Source organism: Notolabrus celidotus, chromosome 23 (assembly GCF_009762535.1).
Source record: "Notolabrus celidotus isolate fNotCel1 chromosome 23, fNotCel1.pri, whole genome shotgun sequence".
Lineage (NCBI taxonomy): Eukaryota > Metazoa > Chordata > Actinopteri > Labriformes > Labridae > Notolabrus > Notolabrus celidotus.
In genome coordinates, this window is record NC_048294.1 from 10,077,034 (window position 1) to 10,097,028 (window position 19,995).

The 19,995-nt window shown below is 41.5% G+C and overlaps 1 protein-coding gene across 1 annotated transcript; it reads left to right on the forward strand.

Annotated features, from left to right (window-relative positions):
- The first annotated feature begins 538 nt into the window (after positions 1–538).
- LOC117807074 (golgin subfamily A member 5-like) lies at positions 539–3,058 on the forward strand. Its single transcript, XM_034676126.1, has one exon. The coding sequence runs from the start codon at positions 777–779 to the stop codon at positions 2,997–2,999; it is 2,223 nt and encodes a 740-aa protein (XP_034532017.1). The 5' UTR covers positions 539–776; the 3' UTR covers positions 3,000–3,058.
- The last annotated feature ends 16,937 nt before the right edge of the window (positions 3,059–19,995 follow it).

Here is a 19,995-nt window from a genome sequence, read left to right on the forward strand (position 1 = left end):
ACGTCAAACAGCAAATAGTAAACAGACGTCCCCCGTTTGTGTATTTGTCACTAACACACACCCGGGGTAAAAATCCTCACCTCCATCCTGCATGGAGGTGAGGAGAGCTGGTTCATAAAACACACCTGCTGCAGGTAGAGACCAAGCTAACACTGAGCCCCTCAATCTATAAATAATAATGTTGTCATGGTCACTTGTCCTGCCTGCTGTCCCCTCTTTTCACCTGTTCTCTGTGCGTGTTTTGTTGTTGAAAAGTGCCTATCAAGGGAGGACTTATGTTTATGTTCCAAGGAAGTGAAATTGATGACAAAACCGATGACGTGCAGGGGCTGAGATTGAGGTAATTGGTCAAATTTGCGGGAAAGTTGCGGTGATTGTAAAAAATTGCAGGGCCACGAAAAATCCCGCTGATTGGTTGAATTTGCGTTGATAGTTCCTGGAGGGACTGGTCTGTAGTTGGGCCTTATGTTTGTGTTGCAGCGGCCATTTTGTTCATAAATAGCTAGCAGGCATTAAATAGAATGTTTTAAAAACAAACAGACAAGTGAGTCACAAAGCCCGGAACTCTGGAGCACATCAAAGGCAAAATGTAGTAGAGTTGGACTATGATGTCATAGTTGACCAAGCTATAAACCACATATACCAGACACAGCCAGTGATCACAGCACCCAGCACACAGACTATTTACACAGTCAGTGATCGCAGCAACCAGCACGCAGACTATCTTAACTTCAAACTTGTCAACATCCGAGACACTAACTCTATCCAGATTAGTAATGGAAAACAAGGTGAAGGTTAACACTATGTCGAAGGCTAGCAACAACAGCGGCGTCCAGCGCCCCACTCAGCCAGGAGCTAAGGTCCCTTATCAAGGTGGGGAGAAAGGCCGTGAGTATCGTCACCAGACCCCTTACCAAAAGGGTGAAGGAGGCCGCCCAGATTATCGCCACCAGACCCCTTACCAAAAGGGTGAAGGAGGCCGCCAGTATCTCCCATACCACCCTGCCAACAATCCAGGATATCAGAGACCCCCTCCAAGATGGCAGGTGGAGGCCAGTCTCAATAAACGCATTGAGGAACTAGAATTGCTCCTGAAAAAGGAGAGAGAGACAAAGAAGGAAGCAGTGCCACCGAAACCCAGCATCGGTGAGACATCAGTGGATGAGGTTCACGGCGAGTGTGACAAGCAGATCAAGCAGATGAGGGAAGAACTAAAACACCTAAATCCTTCCTACCGCGTACCACAGGATATGTTTTATTACTCGCTGAAAACCAAAGAGGAGCTCTTAGGTGTCATTTCTGCACAAAACAAAAAGCTTGGACAACTCCCGGCTGGCGCAGAGCCTGATAATACCCCGAGAGTTGAGAAAGAAGCACCGAAAGAGAAGATGGAGGTCCTGCCGAGTGAGGCAGAAAGCAGACACCTCACCACCACTCTGCAGATGGAGGCCTTAGAGTATGAGCTGAGGGCTCACGTGGAGGAAAAGGAGGCGTTGAAGACGGAGATGGCAGAGATGAAAAAGAAGCTGAAGCTCTATATGTGGGAGCCAACAGGAGCACCATTCACCCTGAAGGAGGACATGGAGGTTCCTGATGAGAAAGATATATCAGACATGGCTGGAGTTACTTCTGGAGAGGTTGGAAAAGGGACAAACAAACCAAGTCCATCCTTCAGAGAGGAGACGTCAAACAATAGTGCCAAAATGCAAGAACTCCAAGATCTCGTTGCATCTCGTAACAAGAAGTTGCGAGCTGAAAGGCTCAGGGCCGACACTCTCCAAAAAGAACAGGAGAAATCTAGATATATGCTTAAGCAGGTTGAGGCAGAGAAACTTTCCCTGGAGGAGAAGGTGAAGGCCCTGCAGGAAGAGGTCTGGAGTATAGCATCAGGGGAAACAAATAATGCAAACAAGATTCAACAGCTTCAAGATAGCGTTGAACGTAAAAACAACCAGCTGCAGACTGAACGGCTCAGGGCTGACACCCTCCAACAAGAAAAGGAGAAATTAATGGGGAAGCTTCAAGAGGTAGCCAGCCAAAACCCGAAGCAGGTTAAAACACTGAAGGCAGAGAAACTTTCCCTGGAGCAGAAGGTGAAGGCCCTGCAGAAAGAGGTCTTGAGTAAATCATCAGAGGAAACAATTAATACAAACAAGATTCAACAGCTTCAAGTTAGTGTTGAACGTAAAAACAACCAGCTGCAGACTGAAAGGCTCAGGGCTGAGGAGCTGGAGACAGAGAAACTTTCCCTGGAGCTGAAGGTGAAGGCCCTGCAGGAAGAGGTCTTGAATAGAGCATCAGGGGAATCAGGAAATAACAGCGACATTGAAGAGCTCCAAGATCTTGTTTCAAAACAAAACAAGAGGCTGCAGGCTGAGATGTTGAAAGCTGACAGTCTCCAGACACAACTGGAGGAGAAAAGGAATCAGCTTGAGGAAATGTCCAACAAAGACCGGAAGCTGATTAAAGGGTTGAAGAGAGAACAAGACTCCCTGAAGCAGGAGCTCATGGACCTGCAGAGTGAGACCTTCAGCAGAGAGAAGATAAACAGAGAGCAACTGGAGGACTTACAGAACCAGCTCACGGAAAAGATCGGAAGCTGCCTCGAGCTGACCCTCAAACTAGCAGATCGGGTTATTCAGGAGGAGGTGGAGCCTATCCATGAGGAAATAAAGGCGCTAATGTGTGAGGAGAAGGCAGAGCCCTCCCTTCCATTAGTTAACATCCAGGTAACAGACACTCCAACCATGATCGACGAGACATCTGAGAACGTCCAGACAACACCGAAGATGGTCGAGGTAACACCTGAGATTGTCAAGGCAAGACCTGAGATGGAGAAAATCTCTTTGTGGAGGAGGTTTAAGAAGTGTATGACTCCTCACTGTTGCCGCCAGTACAAACAGCAGAGGCAGAGCCAGGAATCCACCGAATCCTCCAACAACATCCACAAGCCATCAGGCAGCACAGACGAAACCCAAATCCCACCAAAACAACTTTAAAAAGAACTTAGTTAGGAAAAATATCAATTAAAAAAATAAAATTCTTAGAATAGAAATTATTTCTGAATTGAGTGATTTCTGTATTTTTGATTCTGGAGAATATTTATGAGACTGTGTGTGCTGGAAATTAAATTATGTAAAAGTGAAACACAAAATTATTGATACATAAATAAAAAAATCAAATCCCTGAAAGAAACTTACATTCTCGTAAACTATCATCCTTTATTTTTCATGAGGTCTTTTTCAAACTGAGTAGTTCAATTTAAATCAGAGGTAAAAAATGTATGATTACTTAAACCAATAAATACTTCCTGGGATGTTAAACTGAATAGATAGCTTAGCTAAAATGAGGGATGCTTTGCAGCCTTTTCATTTTTACTACAGTAGTCAGGTTAAAGCTGGGGTTGGTGATCAGATTTAGATACACTTTTTGTTATACTGGTTAAAATGATCTTTATGTCCTGATGGCAATCAATACATAATGTGTTCTTAAAAAAGAGTGAAAAAAAACTGCTATCTACAGCCGGAGTAAACCTGGGAGAACACCAACCAATCACCGTCTTTTTGGTGCCAAAATTTTAAACCATTCAAATCTAACAAGTCTATTCAAAGTCTAAAAAGCTCTCACTACGGGGGCTCTGACAAGCAATAGAATGAATGACATTTAGTAAGTCCTACAGAAATGTATCCGTCCGGACGCTGTAGTGATGACGAGCCGATTGGTGAACACGTTGAGTTTTAATAACCGGTCACTGTCGGCCGTGATCACGCCAACCAACAAAGCAACAATCAATGTTTGAATGAATGAAAAACTTCTCCTCTTGTCTCTCCTCTCTCCAGCTCACACTCTCTACACCTCTCCTGATACCTTCACTAGCCGTCAACACTGTAGGAATTAAGAACATCTACACTGAACACGTTTAACAAACAGTAGAGTTGTTACAGTATTATATATGTGTTATAACTTTTCTCCTAATATCGTGTCACCAGAACAACTGGATAATGCTAGCATGATAGTTGTGAGTACTAACAGCAGCCATGTTTGTTTGTGTTTTTAACTTTCACTATGATAATGTTTTGGTTAGGACCGGTTTTGAATCAGTCACCATCATATGTTCGCAAGTCAGCGGCGCTCGTGCATGTGAGCAGGGGGCGTGTTGTTTTGGAGGAGCTCCGAGGGAGGAGGGGAGGGGTTAGACGGAGTCCTGAGGAAATGCTACATTCAAATTCATGCTAGTTTTCTGAGACTACCAACCCCAGCTTTAAAAGCAAATTCATTGTGCTCATATTGTACGATCTAAGACTGATATTTTGCATGTACTGGAAATTTTAAGTTGGAGTATTTTCTTTCGTTACCCTGCATGAGTTAAAGTCCTGTATCAATCAAGCCACCTTTAATGTGAAAACAATAACTGAGCCTTGTGTTAGTTTTTTTTAGCGTCTCTTTTTTTCAGTGGCCACGGTTACATGATGTTTTTAATTCAGAATTAATTATTCAGAATTAAATGATTCGGAATTGAAGTATTCTCCTTCGCGTTTACATGGAAATAGTAATTCCGAATTGAGGTTTACATGGAAAACACATTTAAATGTCTTTATTCAATTCCGCTTAAGGTCTGGGGGTTGGGAAGGATTCTGATTGGACAGGGGCGGGCGTGACGTATTTGCGTCTACCGGAAGAAAACTGAATCCAGTTCCTGCTTCTTTTATTTTCGGTTACAACATGGAGACCACACAATAAGTACAACTTTCGCTTTGATTTTGAGTATTGTTTTGAATAAGCAGCTTGACACAAACATACTGCTTCACTTTCGTCAGCTGAGGAGGAGAAGAGAGATAGAGGACCGGAGAAGGGAAGCGGAAGACCGTACTGTGGCGAATCAAAGCCAACGGTTAGTGCAACGGCTGCTCTACCTCAGCCTGGAATATGTGCGTCATTGTGACTGGACAAGAGAACGCGCATGCACAGAACGACTGGATTTAATTTAAAGCGTAATGAACGTATACATGATCGAGGAATTATTCAATTCGGATTTAAAATCAGAATAAACCAGACATTTACTTCGGATTTCAGTTTAATTCAGAATGGTCATTTTCATTCGGAATTAGGTGTTTACAAGGTCATTTTTAATAAGAGGATTACATTTTTATTCTGAATTAAAGAGGAATTAAAAGTCTCATGTAAACGTAGACAATAATACAAGTGCATAAAGAAAGTATATTTGTCCACTCCCATGTTGGAAAGAGGATTAAAGTCTTGGAAAATACCTTTCAAGTTACATTTTCCATTAACTAGAACTAGAATTCAAGCCTATAAGCTCCAATGCCTTGGTCGCGCAAAGGTCTTGTGGACATTAGCCACAGCTGTGTTACATGCCACTGCTGAAATCCACCCACTAACCCGGGTTGGCAGAAGGAAAATGCACGATTTCTTTTACCTCAATGGAGACTTTCATTGTTGCCCTTTGTCGTATGTATGAAAAGTTTCAGAAATAGTTGAGGAATAAAAAGTGATTCTGAGGAATAAGTGAGTTAGGATACTTTCTCATCTCTTTGAGCCTGGCCAATCACTTTGAGAAGGTGTGAATGCCAGATTTTCATTTTGGAGGGTAATTGTTAGAGACGGCCCCTCCAGATCCCCCATCAGACAGGTGTGAGGGGAAAAGTGTTTCTGTAAGCAAGCTGCTATTATATGGTCTCATAGTGGTCTTGTTTTTTTCGCCTAAAGCCAAGCTGTTGATAGTCCCTCATTAGAAAACATTCTTAGATCATCTTCTTAGTGAATCTCCTTTCTGGCTGTTTGGAGTTTTTAAAGCCAAAACTTGGCATGAAAGTAAGCCTGTAATTCTGCTCCTCGATATGACCTTCAAAAACATAAACAAGAAAAGCACATACGCTTTAGTCTCTCATACTGATGCATAAATAAAAAACCCTCTGTGTTCTTTCCTGAGCTACCCGTACACCTCAGAGGTCACTGAAATAAGGCCTGTGGACAAAAATATCTCTTTTTGTCTGAGCAGCAGTGGACAGTTTGTCTTCCCAAACTATATTTATGAGATCTCATTATTTTCATTTCCTGTCCTGTCACTTAGTATTAAGTTTCTTCCGTTCAGCACACACAGGAATAGCTCCTCTCTTGATACGAAGCCAGGGTCCTCTGAAAGGGAAGCATTTCAATAACAAAGGGATATATCACCAAGGATTGGCGGTTTAGTACCGTAAAATATCATTGATTTTGCTCAAATGCCTCAATATTTGACTCTGCTTGGATGTTCTCTGCTGAACTGGAATGGAGACCAACATAAAATGGGCTGATTATTACAGGCGGGATGAGTCTGTTGTTTAGTCCCTCCCTCATAATGTTGCAAATGAAATTACAAACCGTTGTGTTTCCCAGGACCATGAAAAAATGGAAATGCAGAGCGTTAATTCATGCATGAAAGCACTGTTGGTGCTGTTGAAAAATTCCACTGATTCCAGACGCTGGAATCCACCATGGTATTATTCATTAAGACAAGTGAAACGTTGGGAGTCTGCAAGTGTATCTCAAAACAGGGCCAACCATATGTTTAGTGTCAATATGACTTCACGGTTGCCCATGTGGAAAATAGCTGCGGGCCACAGAATGCACACTTGCACAGTGCTGTGTTTAGATAAATAATCTCAAACTGTGAAATGCGAAATAGGAAACGAGAGCCATGTCTAAAAATAATTCCCATCTAGCGCTTTTTAATTGTGACAGGGAGGGAAGTAAATGGTTGATTACGAAGAAGTCAGGTCTACTTTTTTGGGGGCGGGGGGAAGAGTCGTCTGATTGTTTCCAATGCCCTTGGTGATTCTCCAAGGACTGGCCTGGCATGAAATTGGCAGAAGCAGGGACCGGAGCAAGTAGAGAAGAAGAAAGCAAGAAAATAATGTGCAAGCGAGAACAGATATAACTGGGTAAAATGTCCAAGAGTAAAGGAATGGTGTGCAAGAGAGCTGAAATGATGAAAAGACCCTGAAAAAGGAGGAGGATAATTTGTGGTCTGCTGGGTTTCCTCCCAGCCATATACACTCCAGAAACTTTGAGGTAAAAAAAAAAGAGAAAGAACTCAGAGTTCAACACGAATGACCAGAAGCCTTAGAATGAGTCAGACACGGTAAAGCTTCTCATTAGTGGGAGGATTTGCACCAAACATACACCGCATACTCTTTTGTAAGATTAAAAATGTGTTGAATATTAATACCGTTACCCCTCGTTCTTCCATGGTGCTCCTACTGAATCAGATAATTCTGCTGTAATACCATTTAATACTTGTTTAATAGTTTGGTCATCACTTCTGTCTTTAATTACAAGATTGTGCTCAACAAGTTAAAAGAGTGCTTCAGATTTTGCAAAGACTGTTCTGCAATGTGTTCTGTTTATTTCAGACTGTATAAAAATGGAAGGCGGGACAGCTCCCGAAATGTGAAGCCAAAACTTTTAAGCGTGGTTCATACTTGTGAATTGCAGTGTCAATCTTTATTTATATGGCTCCAAATCACAACAATCGTTATCTCAAGATGATTTTATAAACATAGCAGTTCTAGACCAAAGAGCTGGAGGTGGATTTCAGAAGACGCAAGCCCCCTCCTCCCACACCAGTGAACTTCCAGGGAACGGACATTGAGATTGTGAAATCTTACAAGTACCTGGGTGTTCACCTGAACAATAAATTGGACTGGTCAGACAGCTGCAATGCACTCTACAAGAAGGGACAAAGCAGACTCTTTCTGCTCAGGAGACTCAGGTCTTTTGGTGTGGAGGGGGCTCTTCTGAAGTCCTTCTTTGACTCTGTGGTGGCATCAGCCATCTTCTTTGGAGTGGTCTGCTGGGGAAGCAGCATCTATGCTGAACAGGAAGAAGCTGAACAGACTGGTGAAGAAGGTCAGCTCTGTCCTGGGCTGCCCACTGGACCCTGTGGAGGTGGTGGCTGACAGGAGGATGATAGCAAAGCTAACTTCTCTGATGGACAACACGTCACACCCCCTCCAGGAGACCATAACAACACTAAGTAGCTCGTTCAATGACAGACTTCTTCACCAAGGTGTCTCACGGAGAGATATCGCAGGTCTTTTCTTCCTGCAGTGGTCAGACTCTATAACCAATAATATATTGTAAGATATGCTTATTTTTACCTCTTTAATTTCAATTGCTAATAACTTTTTAATAATTGATATTGTATAGGCTTTTGTTTGATTTATACTCTTTTGCACTGTCTACTTTGCTGCTGTGACACTTAAATTTCCCTGTATGTGGGACGAATAAAGGACTATCTTATCTTATCTCTTATCTCACTCTGTTATATTATTAACAAAATCCCAACATCATGACAGGATAAGATCCAGTCCCATCTTACATTCAGGCACAGGTACAACAGGCAGAAACCTCGAGCAGAACCAGGCTCATGTAAGAAAGCCATCTGCCTTGACCGAGATTGAAAGAGGGATAGAGGGGAATAAAGAGAAAGCAGGTCTCAAGAGTACTCTGTTGTATTACTAAAAGAGACACTACATAAAACAGGCAGAAACCTCGGGTGGAACCAGACTCATGTTAGACAGCTCCTGCCTCGACAGAGTTGGAGTTGGAAAGAGGGATAGAGGAGAGAGAGAGATGATAGTGGTGAGCCGGATAGTAGTGTAATGGAATGGTGGGAACATCAACATGACAAGGCCTGAGTCTGACATTTGGAATTGTACCCAGAGGAAAATTTTACTGCTCAAGTCTTTCTCTTCTAAGTCTCCGGAGACAAAATTGAGATTCTCACTTCAGCCTCATTCAAGTTTCAAATTGTTTCACTAGGAGAAATAGTTGAGACCATGACTTGAGTCTTATTTGAGACTTAAATGAGAGATCTTATTAATGGCTAATTTTCTTCTCTTTTTTTAAAATATATTTTTGGTCTTTTTCCCTTTATTTGTCAGAACAGCTGAAGAGAGACAGGAAATGTGGGGAGTAGTGAGAGGGGGAAGAGATACAGGAAATGGTTGACCCGCCGGGAATCGAACCGGCAACCCCTGCGACGAAGACTGTTGCCTCTGTATGTGGGGCGCTTAGACCGCTAGGCCACCAGTGCCCAAAAGAATCCACTCCTGTAATTGTAATAATCTGGCTAAATCTGGTCAGCCCTTTTTTGGCCCATATTTTAAATAAATGGTCGGTCATACCTGGTATGAAATCTCTATCTTTTGCAGTTTCTCTCAAATCCACTAAATCTTTGTGAAGTTGTTTTGTTCCAAACAGACTTGTAAAGGAATGACCATATTGTGTAGTCAAAGAAGAGATCATTTGACATCTAAATAGCTGATCTTGCAAGTGGTTCAAATGTTTTAATGAGAATTGTAAGTTTGTGGACAATTACATTGAAATCTTAATTTTGCAGGGCACTATAAATGTTCATGAAAAGATGAGCTCAGGCTCTTTCTTTGCTCCATCTGAGCTCAACTTGAGACACAAAAACTGAGTCTGACAAAAACGAATGGATGAGGTTAGATTGAGACAATTAAAAGAGCTCCCTGATTTCGGAGTCACAACACTTGAGAAATACCTGAGAATCATTTCAGATTTTGACAAGATCTCCTTTTGAACTGAAAGGGAGACTAAGCTGAGACTTTTTGTAACTTTTTTCTGGAGGCAAGAATGAGAAACAGGAGACATAAGCTATAGTCTCATTTTGCTTTCAATCAGATCTCATTGTTGTCTAGGAGACATAAATGAAACACTTTTGAGATCTCTTCTCTAAATTTATTTTCCTATGGGTAGTGACATCTCTTGAAAATAAGAATAACAAGGCAGGAAACATGAGTGATTTAGTGATCCAATAACGGTTCAATAAAAACCAAAGCCAAATGGAACTGGTCCAAACCCAACCCTCAAAGTTTACAAGCGAAGTTTAGAACCCATCTTAGTTCTTGTTTCTCGCCTTGTCTGACATTTTATTTCACTCTTTACTAAAGTAAGTTTTACAATCTCCAAGTCGTAGCGTTTGGTTTCTCTCCATTTGAGAACCAATCATGACGCTCATTATCAAGAATCAATTCTGTTGGACCTTTAAAGCACCACGTATCCCCACTGACAAGGCTCAACCTTTCTTTCTCTTCCCCCCCCCCCATCCCGGGAGACCCCATGCCACTGTGTTCGCTTGTGTTCCACATGGCCCCCCTCGCGGCCCCCTGCTGCTTTTATGGATCAGTTTCATTAGCCACCTAGCTTGAATAGTCCCCAAGGAAAGCCTGAGGTCGCACTGTTTACTAAATGTGCCTTTTAGTGCACATCATCCTTGTAAAAGATGCAAAAACCTCCATTTAGGGAAGAGGGAGCTAAACGAGAACGTGCTAATTGGATTGGCATTTCACAAAAGGCAGATTTGACTTCATGCTAATGTGATTGTGCTTTTTCTCTCCCTCTCTCTCTTCCTCTCTCTCTCTCTCTGTGCTCAGAGACCAAAATGAAGTGGGTGTGATTCGGAAAGCAAGCCTGCTGTGTGCTGAGTTTGAAAGACTTTTTCGATAAGGACAGATGTGTTTACTTTACTGCAACATTGGACGTTTTTTGGGGGACTTGGATACATTTTTTCATCAATTCAAAAAAAGAGAATCTCTTGAGTTTTTAAATAAAATAAGTTGCTGTAGTAGTAGCCAGCTTTCTCAGTAGTCTTCTGAGGCGATGCCTACGTTCAAGATGTTTGAATGAAACGTCCCCATTTAGATGATTCTCAGGCAGGCTAGTTTTGCCTCTCCTGAAGGGATTCACGACGATTTTTGAATAAAAATTAACATTGAATATTCCAGTGGCATGTTCTGATCGACTTTGGATTCCCCTGTGGAGTTTGTCTCATTTTTCCTTGATTCTTATAAAGCCCTCCATTGCTATGAGACTAATCAACCTTATCAGTTGTTTGAGTCTTGAGCACTACCCAATTACAACCTCAGTGGATCTCAAGATGCTGACGAGTGTGTGGGTATTACTGTCCAATCAAACACCCGGCACTGACACTCCGCATCGCACTCATCGACCCGGCCTCCTAATCCTGCTCCAAGAATCAGTCGGAGATGCAGATGGAGTTGATTCCGAGTGTCTTCATTTGTTTTTTTTCCCGCAGCAGCTGATGTATAGACCCAGGCTCTCTCTGCCTTTCTCTCTCTCCGCTGATTAAGACTGATCCTCCAGCAGGCCACACCAAGGCTAAATTAATCATCCCAGAAATGGGTTACATGTCAATTTTGTGGTGATAAGTGTTGAGCTGGATAATGGTTGTCACGCTATGTTGGATGAGGGGTAAACAGAGAAGGTAAGGGATGACTTTTGTGCCAATATGGATTCCAATGGTATAGATTGTGCGCTAAAAGAATGTAGCAAGCAACTTTTTGATGTTTGATGGGTACAAAAGAGGAGACTGACAGGTCTTTCAATGATCTATATAACAACCTAATATAGAAAATGTCTATTTCAACTGGTTCTTGGCTTCTGAACCAGAGCAGGAGGGGAAATGTGGGTTTGGACACAAACAACCCCAAAAGGAAAGTGAGGGAAAGAGAGTTGTTTTCATCTTGTAGTAAACAAAACATTCCCCTGCGGGGTGAAATCTCCTCGAACATCTGGCTCCATTATAGGCCCCTGTCCAGTCTGCACTCGCTGTAGAAGCTAATTAGAAAGAGGGAGCAGATGAGGGGAAAGAGCGAAGGCAGAGAGAAGAAGACCCAAGATAGAACTCCAGATTTCTTGGCCAGTAATACTCGACCCACATTTTCTTAAAAATCTACTCCAATATATCTCTGAGGCTTCATGCAAGCTTCAAGGCAAAACATGAGAGAGAAGTGAGTAAGGAGAACGGCTCTACCAGAGTCTTGTGCTTTGATACGTTTGATTTTAAATGCTTCAGAAATTAATTCGAAATGTTTTGCTATTTTGAACATTTAAACCAAAACTGTGGCACACCCTTAATACAAAACTGCCCACACTTGTAAAACCAAAAGTCTAAAATAATATGAAAACACTGCTTTCATTTTCCCATTTTTCTCTATCACAATATTTTTAAAATCAAATCAACACTTGCTGTTTGTATCCATTTTAGCCATGCTAATATAGAAGCTCAATGGGTGTCAATTTAAATGAATTCCTGACATTATGGTCCAGACTAACATATAAATATAACAATTAAGACAACTCTTATATATGCTGGACTAACTGTAGTCCTAAAAGGTCCTTTGTAGCCATTGTATTATCGGGCTAAATGATCTAGTATAAAGGTTTTTAACATTTTGCATGCAACAGTTTCATTGAATTCACCAGTAGCTGTTTAATACTTTATGGTGAAGTGTATGGTGTCATTGAAATAAGTGACCACTAAAGCAAATGGCTAGACTTATAATAGTAGTAATATATATGTTGGGATTTATAAAAAGAAAAGCCTCCAGGGCTGAAGTGTTATGATCTTAAAAAATAGTATTACTGCATTTTTTTTATTTGTTAAAACTCTTTTTCATTACAAAATCTGCTTCAATCAGCCTGAACTGTACTTGATATAAGCACTCATTTTCAAATATCAGCATGCTAGCACACTAAACTAGGATATATTTGGACAGAAAAAGTAATATGTTGTTTTAATGTTAATATTAAGCATGTCACATTGCTAGCATTAAGCTCAAATAATCACTATACCTCATGGTTAACTTGCTAGCTTGTTAACAATAACACATACTCTACCTGGTAAGTCAGCCAGACTTAAACCCACGAGTTGGTCATACCAAAATAAAAACACCATAAAAAGCTTTGTGGTTACTCTGCTAGTCCATCAATAATTGCCACAGTTACAACACATAACTATTTTCACATTCAAAATTAGCTTTAGGCTTAAATTGTAGATGTGTCTCATGCCTTTATACTTCAAGTTTACTGCTAATTTTGAAATACTAGCATGATAGCACACTGGACTTAGATAAAGTTGACAGTAAACTTTGAACATGGTTGTAACAACTATGGTTTCATTGTTAATGCTAAGTATTTAACAGTGCTTGCATTTGCATTCACCACACAGCATTACTATACTTGAGTAAAGCTTCCTAGTTAAGTTACTAGCTTGTAAGCTACCTGCTGAGAAAGCTAAAGTAAAACTTCTGTGCAGTCATACTGAAAGATAACTCATTATTAAGGCCTGTAATTAACCCTCCTGTTATGTTCGTTTCTCTGGAACAGCAATAATGTTCCTGGGTCAACTTGATCCGGGGCATATTCAATTATCCAAAAGTGTCAGAACACCAAAAAATCCCAACACACATTTTTTAATCTCATAATTAACTCCATTACAGACCATTTAAATCCAGATTTGGTCCATTGGTGTTCTTTAATTCTCACAGATCAAAGATAACTCACTCATGTTAAAAGTGCTTTAATGTACATTAGAAAGCCCTAAAAATAAATGCTACAAACTTGTGAAAAATGACCATGGCTTTATTGCTAGTGTAGAGCCTTTCACATTCCCAGCCTTAGAATGTAGCTCAAAGCATCACCACACCTGAGTGAAGCTTCTTGGTTGAGTTGCTAGCATGTTAACACTTAAAGTTACGTACTCCTGTTCAGCTAGTCAGAGTGACATCTAAATGTGGGTCATACTTGAAAAACTTTGAAGGTTTGTGGTTACCCTGCTAGTCATCCATAAAGCTTTTAGAAAGAAGTGAAACCTGAAGCTTTAAGAAATCTGCTTTGAATGATAGTGCCACGGATAAATACATAACCATCACCCCACTTCAAAGTAGCTGTCAAGGCTTAAACAGTAGTAATGCCTCATGACAACATGTAAAATACTCAAGAGAAAGAGATAAAGACCCAGGTATGTGACTAGACGGGTATTCCATGTAGAAAATTATCAACGCAGCAGACGGTTTGTGTGTGAGGTGGGGTTTGTCTATTCTTGTCTTTGTCTATTCCAGGGAAAGTTCTTTTTGAGAACTGATCGTGAAGTCTCAAGAAGGACAAAAAGGGTTAGCAGTGAGTCACCACTCATTGTGTGCAGTCTTTCTGCTCTGAACAATGAGAGAAAGGAATAATTGTTGAATGATCAGGGGTTGACCGTGACACGCAACTCCTTCATACTTCCCGCACACTTCACTTGCTCAGAATGAGCATGAGCAACAAAGGCAGAGTACAGACAATTGTCACATGCCATCACACAGGAGTGGCTGAGCTTATGGGGCTCCTCATAACAGACAACAAGCTGCTTTGTGTTCTGTCGCCATGAGCTTCTCAATAACATGTCAACATGTGTCATGAAAGAGACATATGATGGATCTCTTGCCACTGTCCCCTGATGGTTGAGGATTGAATGCATCAAACTGAAATGTTGTAAGGCATAGGTTCATCCTTGAGTGGGGAGTCCCGAAGGTCCTGTCAGATCAGCTCAAGTGGACCAAAAGTGCACAAAAACACTCAAGCAAAAGCAGCAATGCCATTTTAATTGACAACAACCTGAGTGAGATCTGCCCACTGGGCCTGAACGGCTCCTTTGAAAGTGATTTTTTGACGGGACCATGGACTTTTCCAACTGTGGAGCGGGGGAGCACATCACTTCACATTTCCGCCATAGTGCCTTGTTGGAAATATTTCAGGGAGAGCATGTAAGAAACCAATCTCTCCCAAAAGCCCTCGCGACAAGCAGAGATTGCTGATGCATACACTTTGATAGCAGAATGTGACAGAGCCCTCTCCAGCAGAGGCTGCAGGGAAGAGAGAGAGGAGCATGCTGTTGAGCGGCTCACCAAATCAGCCTCTCTTTGCTCATATCACTTTTAAAAGCTCAACAATTAGTAAGCACAGCACATCTGCACCACTGAATATTTGAGACACCACCCCTATCCCACACATTTTTGGTACTTTTAGACTAAATTGTGGAAACCAGAGTGAGTGGATTAGCAACAGGTAGCAATAATCTGTGTTGGAGCAAATTCAAGCATTTGGATTTTTTTTTTGGACTTTAAAACGTAAACAAAAAACGTATTTATTCAGTCTGGCTTTTATGTAGGGTTTAACAATTTTGTTACTTACCTTTTACTGTAATATTGATTTAAATGTTGCTTTATTATTTTAGTAATTTTAATTATCATCTTATTCTATTCTTATTTATTTATTCATTCATTCATTCATTCATTTATTTTATTTATCTGCTCAGTTGTATTGATATTTTTAGCCTTAGTTTTATTTTCAACTCTTATCCTTACCCTTTTTAAATCTAGCGTGAGTAGCAAAGACACGGCTTTAAAATCCTTTTAACTCAAAAAGCCGTGGCAGAGATTGGTAGGAGTTTTGGTTTAAAGCGCGACCCTGTTAACTGCCAACTTTCAGACGGATTCATCCCTCAGAAAAGTCTTTAGACGATCATTAAATACTCATCTGATGAGGATACTGAATCCTAAAACTCACTCTGTGTTTCAACAACTGTGTCAACTCCACAAACACTGTTACATTCAGCTGAAGGTCTCCAGTTTACAGGGTCACTTTTAAAACCATAACACCGGGAGAGACGCATTTGCGGTGGGCTGAGAAGACTTCTGTTACAAGCTGCTAAATCAAGTGAATCACAGCTTCTTGTTTTGAAAAGTACACACACATACAAAACAGATAGAAGAAATTAAAGAAATAGAAATCAAGTGAATCACGTGTGTGTGATGTTATTGTGGATGGCGGGCGGAATAAACACACTGCGGTTAATCTACCAATCAGACACGTTCAGCATTGAAGGCCCTGCCCTTTATGAAAAGTACTACCCTTCTAACAGGGGCTTTTTAGGGGGGAGATTATCTACCCCTGAACTAAATTTAGACCCTAGTTCCACCGGTCGAAACGCACGTAGTTCAGGGGTAAAGACCCTAGTTCCGGGGTAAAGTTCCTCCGGTTGAAAAACACCTATTGGTTTCGATTGAGAGGCATTTTCTTACAGTCAAGGGAAGTCCAAAGTGACTGACCCCGCTAAGTTTTGGGTCCAAAAATCTCAAATACATAAACTCCATTGTAAAAGTGCTATCTTGAGTTCAATATGGCTATGTTTTTGTGCCAGCGTTGTGGATGCAGAGTGTAACCAACCTGCCAAAGTTGGTAAGTTTTGATCCTACAATTTTTGTTAAGAAGAAGAAGAAGGAAAAAAACAGCTATAGGGCTTCACAAGCGAGCAATGCAGCTCAGACAACCTCCAGTGTCACCGACAAACATTCCCCGGGCGACTCTTGAATACGGTGTAAAAATAAATTAAACTAGAAACGCTTTCTCCTCACTTTTGAGGAGTTTACTTCAGAATTTAATATTCCATTAACTGGAAACTCACCCCCTACAGACTGCATGTCAGTGAGTAATGTGACAAATTTAAACTGATCCCAAGACGAGGATGTATTGACTCAAAAGCTAAGGCCATAAAATGAAGGTATAAATAATACAAAATATGCGCCACTGTGGAAGCTTTGAATATTTTACATTTGACTGACTAAACAAAAGTGAAAGTTACTCCAATCCTGGACCAATTAGAATAAAAAGTGGTTTGACTTTGAACGTTGGTTGTCAGCATTTAAAACTCTGAATATACTTGATGAATTAACAGCACCTGTGAAATGTCATTTACTATCTTTAATTTATGGTAAAAGCCATTAACAAACCTACTCAGGTAAAACAGTCTTAAACCTTTTCCTACATACAATATGTATGAAGCAGTCATCCAAACACTAGTACCTGCATAACATTGGCTCAGGCAGAATGTGAGGCCAAAGTTACAAGTGCATGTGGATGACAACATTAGCAGAATGTAAGGTTCATCATTACAGTTATTAATGATGTGGCACAGCCATCAAACACAACTAAACATTAACTTGTAAAGCACTAAAAATGGAGTCTGTCTTTACTTAAATCCTACTTACACATGTAAAAGACAAAATCAGCCACAATGTGAGGGATACTGATTTGTCCACAGGGGGAGCCAAATTCATTGTTTTTGTTCAGTGTTTATTTACCCTTATTTGAGGGGATTTTCCTTGTGTATTGGGGGCGTTAAAGACGATCACTTTACCAAATATATAATTCTATAGTCCATCCATCCATCCATCCATTTTCTTCCGCTTATCCGGGGTCGGGTCGCGGTGGTAGCAGTCCAAGCAAATTGACCCAGACATCCCTCTCCCTGGCGACACTTTCCAGCTCCTCCTGGGGAATCCCGAGGCGTTCCCAGACCAGGCAGGAGATATAATCCCTCCACCGCGTTCTGGGTCTACCCCGGGGCCTTCTCTCAGTTGGACCTGCCCGGAACACCTCTAAAAGGGAGGCATCCGGGAGGCATCCTTATCAGATGCCTGAACCACCTCAGCTGACTCCTTTCGACGCGGAGGAGCAGCGGCTCTAATCCGAGCTCCCTCCGGATGTCCGAGCTCCTGACCCTATCTCTAAGGCCGAGCCCAGACACCCTTCGCAGGAAACTCATTTCAGCCGCTTGTATCCGCGATCTTATCCTTTCGGTCATGACCCACAGCTCATGACCATAGGTGAGGGTTGGAACGTAGACCGACTGGTAAATCGAAAGCTTTACCTTCCGGCTCAGCTCCCTCTTCACCACAATGGTCCGATACAACGTCCGCATCACTGCTGACGCCGCACCAATCCGCCTGTGGATCTCACGCTCCATTTTACCCCCACTCGCGAACAAGACCCCGAGATACTTAAACTCCCCCACTTGGAGCAAAGTCTCACTCCCCACCGAGAGAGAGCAATCCACCGTTTTCCGGCAGAGAACCATGGCCTCAGACTTGGAGGTGCTAACTCTCCGCCGCTTCGCACTCAGCTGCAAACCGCCCCAATGCCCGCTGGAGGTCCCCGCTCGAGGAAGCCAACAGAACCACATCGTCTGCAAAAAGCAGAGATGAGATTCTATAGTAGAACACAGTAATTCATACAGTTTGGTAAATGTCAGTGATTAAGGGCTGGAGACTGATGTATAGGAGGCTCTACTGAAAAATAATATGTATGCAGCTAAAAAATAATAGTTAATTTTTTGGACAATGAACTTTGTTCAAAGAAAAAAAAACTATGAGTGTGAACTAGTTCATTTTGGACTGAATGAACTGAACTTTGAACTAATTCATTTCAACTTGCAGAACACTGAAGACAACACTGTAAATACCAAACATAACTGTTTGTGGAGTTCTGATGGAAAAAAAATATATATGTATGTTGGAAGATGTACCAATATCCAGTCATTTGCAATCAGTTGAAACACAGAAGCACATTTTCTAAGAAGGGACTTGAAACAGTTTAACTTTGTGAAATGTTCCCTGCTTTGTCATTAATCTCACATTTGTTTACAGCCATATTGTTATCATTCAGTCATATTTATACAATCTGCTGTTGGTGAGCAACACGCATCTTGCTCTCCTCCTACAGTAATTCTGTGCGTTGTATCCCAGCTCGGATTAATCCCGCCGCCCTAACCTTTCCCTTTTGCTGCCGAGAGAGCAATTTGCCTGATTCTGTCGCCGCCGTGGGTGGCTCTCCTCCCGATGACATCTCCTGCTGTGCGCCCAGCATTGCAGGCCAGCGTGCTCCCCGAGGGGTGATCAAGATGCCAGAAAAAAGCTCACTAACACCTGCCACCGGGAGCATTGTGCTGATTAAGGCAGAACTTTGACTCTCAGCCGACAAGAGCAGAAGGAGAGGGGGAGTTGGAGAGGAAGACAGCGAGGGACGGAGGATGCTAGCGGGCGTGTTTGGGGGTCAGGGGCAACGATCTTGTTATGCTGACAGGATCGCCAAAGTCACGAGTCGCCGCTGCTTTGTTCAAGTGTTGCATTTGCATAAAATGCCAACATTTTCTTCTTATATCTGTGGGTGCAGTTCATCTAAAGCTCTCAGTTCTTGGAAAAAGTGTGTGATGCACTGGGGTTGAAGATTCAAGGGCTCGTGCATGAGCTGCTCTAGTTCACACTTGGTAAATTGGCCGGTAATCCCAGTGAGAACACGCTTCAGCTGCTTGTACATCCAGACACTGTCTTTTATGTGCTTTTAAGGGAGTCTCTTCCATATTATATTCCTAATGAGCCTCGAAGGAAGATCCCCTGTCATCATTAGAAAATTCCCTTGGGAAATGGCTCGGGCTACTTCCTATTCGACCCCACCCTTTCCGTTTGGTAGACCAAGGAGAGGAAGTGGGATGGCCAGTGAGGCTCAAGAATGGTCAGCTTAGTCTGCTTGACTTCAAGGGACCCAGCGTTGAACCGGAAAGAAGTGACCGACCCTAATTGACCACATGCAGGGAGGATGAGATGACCCTTGAAAGGTCTTGGATGTGACAATAATAATGACATTGCTGCTCATAGCTCTCCCTTTTACTAGATACTGAATGTTGTGCGTCCTTTACAGACACTAGAAACACAAACCCACAGAAGCCTTCTTAAAATTTAATACAGAGTTTATGTAGATTATAAAGTATCTAAAAATCACAACAAACAAACATTACCTTGAAAAAGTTGACATGGCAGCTGTGTATTTATGAATTTGAGAGTAACTATTGGTATCTGAGGTAAATTGTGTGTTAATGCTAGCTTTCAACTATGACAAGGTTAGCAAGGCATTTTTAGCTTTAATATCACATAGCACAAGCTAATGTTAAACCAGTTATTTAGCAGTGTAATACATTTGAGAATATCATTAGTATCTCAGCTAACATTGCTTGTTTATGCTAGCTTTCAACTATGACATGTTTAGCAAGGCATTTTTTTTTAGCTTTAATATCATATAGCACAAGCTAATGTTAAACCAGTTATTTAGCAGTGTAATACATTTGAGAATATCATTAGTATCTCAGCTAACATTGCTTGTTTATGTTAGCTTTCAACTATGACATGGTTAGCAAGGCATTTTTTTTAGCTTTAATATCATATAGCACAAGCTATTGTTGATTAATCATTTATTTAGCATTAAACTCATGGATTTAAGAATGATAACGGAAGA